Here is a 5,388-nt window from a genome sequence, read left to right as displayed (position 1 = left end):
TTCAAGATCTAGAGATGCATTTCCAAGATTTTGCTTTACATATAAATTACAACCATTAAATGATAAAGATGCAATGACTCTTTTTCGCCACTCAGCATCCCTGCAGGATGGAAGCTCTTTGATTCGAGATAAAGATATCAAAAAGGTACTTTGTCAGCCTATGATATATGTGTATGAAATACATTTAATGTTATCTGTCATCATAAAAAATACATGATGTCATTGCTTGTTTTAGTAAGTACATAATGCCATGGCTACCTGCCAAAATCATGTTTGCATACTTATGCATGGATTTATGCTTGCTTGTTTTGTTTCTTATATACCATTTGTCCCCAAAACATAAGTGAATAAAGAAACAGTGGACATACAAAACCATGTTGTCATATTTACAAACTATTGATGTGGTTTAGATAACTAGAACCTTGGCCGATATTACCCCTGCAACCTCTAATCAATAACTGATTTTATTTGGTGGCCTTCATTTGCAGATACTGAATGTCTGCAGGGGGTTCCCTCTGGCCCTTGAAGTGATTGGAAGATCACTCTGTGGGAAGTCAGCAGAGGTCTGGCATAGTCGGGTGAAGAAATGGTCTACTGGTCGTTCTATCCTTAATTCTCACAGACGTTTACTTGATTGTCTCCAAAAGAGCCTAGATTTCTTGGATGATGAGGTCATCAAGAAGTGTTTCCTGGACCTAGGATTGTTTCCGGAAGACCAAAGGATCCCTGTTGCTGCCCTCATTGATATGTGGGCAGAATTATACGAACTAGATGAAGATGGCATTGATGCCGTTGCTAACCTACATGAACTCACTAGCCGGAATCTGGCTAGTCTTGTGGTGGCAAGGTATACTGGCTTTTTATTTGTATCATGTTATTTTCTTGTAGGCTGTTCTCATGTATTCACCGGTATTTGCTAGTTGTAATATGTTGTGACTGCTGTATACATGCCCAAAATATTCTAATGTCTTACAGCTTGATGAACTTCAAATTGCAGTTGACAATATATTATATCTTATTTGACCTGCTGATTGTCAAAGTAGTATTTTTTGTACTAGCCTAGGATCTCCATGTGGAAAGCCAATTACTAGAGAGAAGGAAAGTTATACTAGCTAGAACTAATGGAGGATTTCCACTATGATCTTTACCTTTATGCAGCTCGTCTCATAGATGCTTGAGTTTGATTATCTTAAAAACACACATTCATTGTCTTGATTCCTTTTACCTATGTTATAGAAGTCTTCATTTTGATGCATAGTCATGGAAATAAATTTCATATGTGAAGACTAAAGAATTTGAATCTCTTCAAAGCATCTATTTTTTTGCTCATTTTCCAGGAAAGATACAAGTGATCATCTTCGTAAATACTACAGTGAAGACTTTGTCTTACAACATGATCTTCTTAGAGAGCTAGCTGTCCATCAGAGCAGCCAGGAGCCAATAGAACAAACGAAAAGACTAATTATTAACATAAGAGGAAACAATCTTCCCAACTGGTGGACGGAGAACCGGCAACCTATCGGCGCACACCTCTTGTCTATCTCAACTGGTCAGTTCATCTTTCTCACTTTCAAACAGCCCCACACACGTCCTTACACATGCTATGACCTATAAAACAGCATTTGGTACCCTGTCACACCATGTTGGGTATTGTTTGCAGATGAAATGTTCTCATCAAGTTGGTGCAATATCGAACCATCCGCAGTTGAGGTTCTAGTTCTGAATTTTCAAACAAAGAATTACAAGTTACCCGAGTTTGTGGGGAAAATGGATAAATTAAAGGTTCTGATTGTCACGAATTATGGTTTCTTTTATGCTGAGTTAGGTAATTTTCAGTTACTTGAGTCTGTACCCTATCTAGAGAAAATCAGATTAGAGAAGGTTTCAATTCCTTCCCTTTGCAAGGACCCAATACAATTGAGAAGTTTGAAGAAGATATCCTTGTTTATGTGTAATATAGGTCAGGCTTTTAGGAACTGTACTATCCAGGTTTCAGATGCATTGCCAAATCTAATGGAGATAAACGTGGACTATTGTAATGATCTTGGTGAATTGCCTGTTGGGCTTTGTGATATTGTTTGTCTTAAGAAACTTAGCATCACGAATTGTCATAAGCTGTCTGCACTGCCTGAAGAGATAGGAAAGCTGGAAAATTTGGAAGTGCTAAGGCTGAAGTCCTGTACTGATTTGCCAGAGTTGCCAGAGTCAATCAGAAGCCTTCATAAGTTAAGCATTCTTGACATATCTGACTGCCTAAGCATTACGAAGTTGCCAAAACACATTGGTGAGTTGCATAATTTGAAAAAGCTCCACATGGAAGGGTGCTTGAGATTGCGTAATCCTTTTCCACCATCGACTAAGAATCTTGATCAGTTGGAGCTTGTGACATGTGATGAAGAAGGGGCCAAGTTATGGAAGCCTATCATCCTGACCAATCTACAGGTAGAGGTGGTTGGAAAAGATAACAACTTGAATTGGCTTCCCGTACAAGATTTCTGAGAACTGTTTTTATTTGGAAAATGCAGAAGGTATGATAAAGTATCTGTAGAATGGTGTAATCTGCAGAACATGATATAATTGTTGATGAGATTTAATGAGTTTCTGCAGAATATAATGGAAAATTCTGCAGAAGGTTGTTAGAGATATTTGTTGTTCTGGTTGTGTGGTTGATTGGGGAATTGTGGTGATAGTGATCTAATTGGTCTTGCTACTATCTGATGGAGAGTTGGAAGAGTTAAGAATGGAATGGTAACGTTGTTGATGAGATTCAATGATTTCTGGAGTTAAAATAAATTTCTGCAGAAGATTGGAAAAGACAACTGATGGATGCATATTACTGCTAGTTGCCAGATTTTTGTTTCTAAGATTGTTTTCTGTTGCTGGTTGTACAAAGTGCATGTATGGCTGTATAGGGGCTTGTTGGGATAGTGTTTGTTACCATCTGAGGTCTCTTTGTGTTTCAACTGCTATGCTGAAGAGTTGTAATTGCTTGTTTTGTTAATGAAAAGCTTATTTATTAAAAGAAGAAGAAGGCAGGATTAAGTATAGCATTCTCTTCCACTCTTAATTCTTTTACTTTTTGTTGTGAAAAGAGAATGAAACTGAAGTGGATTAGTACTCCCAAAAATAATAGGCTAAATTTGAGGAATTGCAGTATAGATATCATGATATACCTTGAAAAGGATAAGTCAATAAATATTTCATAAATTTCATTTAAAACATGCCCTATTATAACACATGAAGTGCAAATGATTTTGACTCTCTTATGCATTTAACAAAGAAAATCATGGTTTTGGCTCTGAGAAATTCATCAATTTGATGCCACTTACAGATAATATGTGAGAATTAGATGCAGTTTGTAAGGGATGCAGGCATTGAATGGCTAGTAATTTCAGTCCTATGTCAACTCCATAATTTATAAATTTCATTATAATTCCTTGGTTCCTTAAAAAAATGAAAGAACAAAAGGACTCAAATTGCTGTCACCAATGTTTGGCCCTCTACCTCTGCCTTCCTTGGATGCTTGGTTGATCCAAATTTTTACCACGTTAGTGTGAATTTGAATGAAATCCATTCATTTTGTCGTATAAATGAACAAGAATGTGAGTTTTTACATCAAACAACACAAGCTATGTTACCACTAAAGTGGTTGTCGAGTTGGGAAAACAGCAGGTGTTAAGTCCCCTCATTTCTTCCTAGTAGTGGGGTTGTGATGACGAACTCACCTTTTTAGACAATAGCTATAGCTCAAACCGAACATTTCACAGTGGGTAAAAACTCCAATGGTCACGCCCAAGAGGAAAAATTACACTGGTCGCCTCTTCCCATTCTTTCGAATAAAAATAAATAAATAAATAAAATAATAATAATAAATAAGCTAAGTCAAAATCTTAAGAAATGTGGATACGAATGAAAATTATTATTAAAAAAATAAAAAAAAGATTCCTAGTTTTTGCGTTTAGAAAAAGTATTTGAATATGATATAAAATTGAGAAGCTTTTTTTTTTTTTTTTTGGTTTTAAAAATTATAAGGTATTTCAAAAACAGTAGACAAACGACAACATGAAACGGACCCGCATCCTCGTACGACGGTTAGTAGGTATTCAAGCGTCCAGAGTCAACGGCGTTAAGATTTGTAGTCGAAGGCGATAAACTCGGAAACTTCGGGGATTAATTCGATGACAATTACTTGCATTATCAATTATCGATTCCATATGACGAAGTGGCATCTATTCTTCTTCTTCTTTATCTCCAATTGCTTAAGTTTTGGGTCTTCTTTCTCGTTTCCTCATCAGCACAAGGAAACTGTGAAGAAAAGGAAGAATTTGGGTTTCCCACTTCTTTTTCTTGGGTACAAATTAAATCTTTGGTTATCGAGTAGTGGAGCTTTTGGGTTAGTTGTCGAAGCCAAGTTATGGCATCCGCATCACTTGTCGGAGGGGCTGCTCTTGGACCAGCATTTGAAAAGGTGTTTTCGATTTTGTACGAAACGGTTAAGGATGTGATAACAACAACCTGCATGTTCGAATCCATCCTCGAACGCCTCAAATCCACGCTAGATGTTTTGGAGCCGTTGGTCAAAGAGATACGACGGTCGAACAGAGAATTGGATCGCCCAGAAGAGTTCATAAAGGGGTTGATCGAAAAGATGGAAGAGGGCGAGAAGCTCGTGAGGGATTACTCGAAGCTCCCCTGGTGGAAATACCTCATGAGATTCCGTTATGCGAAGAAACTCATCAAGTTGGAGGACGCGCTTTGCTTGTTCTTTGGTCTTGAACTTCCAGCCTTGAATACGAGGAATGTGTTGGAAACCTTGAAGGGGGTGAATGATATTCGTGCGCGAATGAATTTGGTCGGCCTGAATGGTGGGTTGTTGTGTGCAATTCCTGCACCCCCCTGATTTTCCTGTTGGGTTAGATTTTCCTTTGAAGGAGTTGAAGTTGCAGCTGCTGAAAGATGAGGTGTCGATGCTTGTCTTGACTGCCCCCGGAGGATGCGGGAAGACCACATTGGTGAAAATGCTTTGCCACGATACGCAGATTAAAGGTACTTCATCTCAATTCCCTTTTCTTTTCTGTTTTCTCTTTTTTTATTTTTTGAGTATAATTTTACTTGTTACTGTGCATAATAACGATCAATAATATGAAATCGAAAAGAGAGGGATGAATAGAAAATCGAGGTATAGATTTACGTGGTTCAGCAATATGCGTATATATGCAAAGAGTGCAGTTGTATTTTTCTATTGATGATAGAAAAACCCTAATTGTACGGACGTATTTTAAAAATTTCCAAAGTACCTCATACCGTCTGTCTACTTGGCCAACCATTGGTGTTCTAATATGAGCCACTAGTTCCAACAATTTGCATATTCTTTAAAATCTAGGGTTG

The 5,388-nt window shown here is 37.6% G+C and overlaps 2 protein-coding genes across 2 annotated transcripts in view; both read left to right on the top strand.

Moving 5' to 3' along the window:
• LOC132186558 (probable disease resistance protein At5g66900) overlaps nt 1-3,047 on the top strand; it is a 6,781-nt gene extending 3,734 nt beyond the window's left edge. The window contains exons 6-9 of the mRNA XM_059600535.1: nt 5-145; nt 489-847; nt 1,338-1,549; nt 1,661-3,047. Coding sequence (XP_059456518.1) covers nt 5-145; nt 489-847; nt 1,338-1,549; nt 1,661-2,499 — 1,551 coding nt within the window. The 3' untranslated portion in view covers nt 2,500-3,047. The remainder of the gene's footprint in view (nt 1-4; nt 146-488; nt 848-1,337; nt 1,550-1,660) is intronic.
• A 1,367-nt stretch (nt 3,048-4,414) lies between these two features.
• Nucleotides 4,415-4,900, top strand: LOC132186557 (RPW8-like protein 2). The gene has a single exon (XM_059600534.1). The coding sequence runs from the start codon at nt 4,415-4,417 to the stop codon at nt 4,898-4,900; it is 486 nt and encodes a 161-aa protein (XP_059456517.1).
• The last annotated feature ends 488 nt before the right edge of the window (nt 4,901-5,388 follow it).

The sequence above is a fragment of the Corylus avellana genome, chromosome ca7, assembly GCF_901000735.1.
Source record: "Corylus avellana chromosome ca7, CavTom2PMs-1.0".
Lineage (NCBI taxonomy): Eukaryota > Viridiplantae > Streptophyta > Magnoliopsida > Fagales > Betulaceae > Corylus > Corylus avellana.
Note: the sequence above shows the minus strand (reverse complement) of the source record. Positions and strands in the feature narration are given on the sequence as shown.

Excerpts from the sequence above, each read along its gene's own strand:
- LOC132186557 (XM_059600534.1), top strand. The coding sequence starts at position 4,415 with ATGGCATCCGCATCACTTGTCGGAGGGGCTGCTCTTGGACCAGCATTT.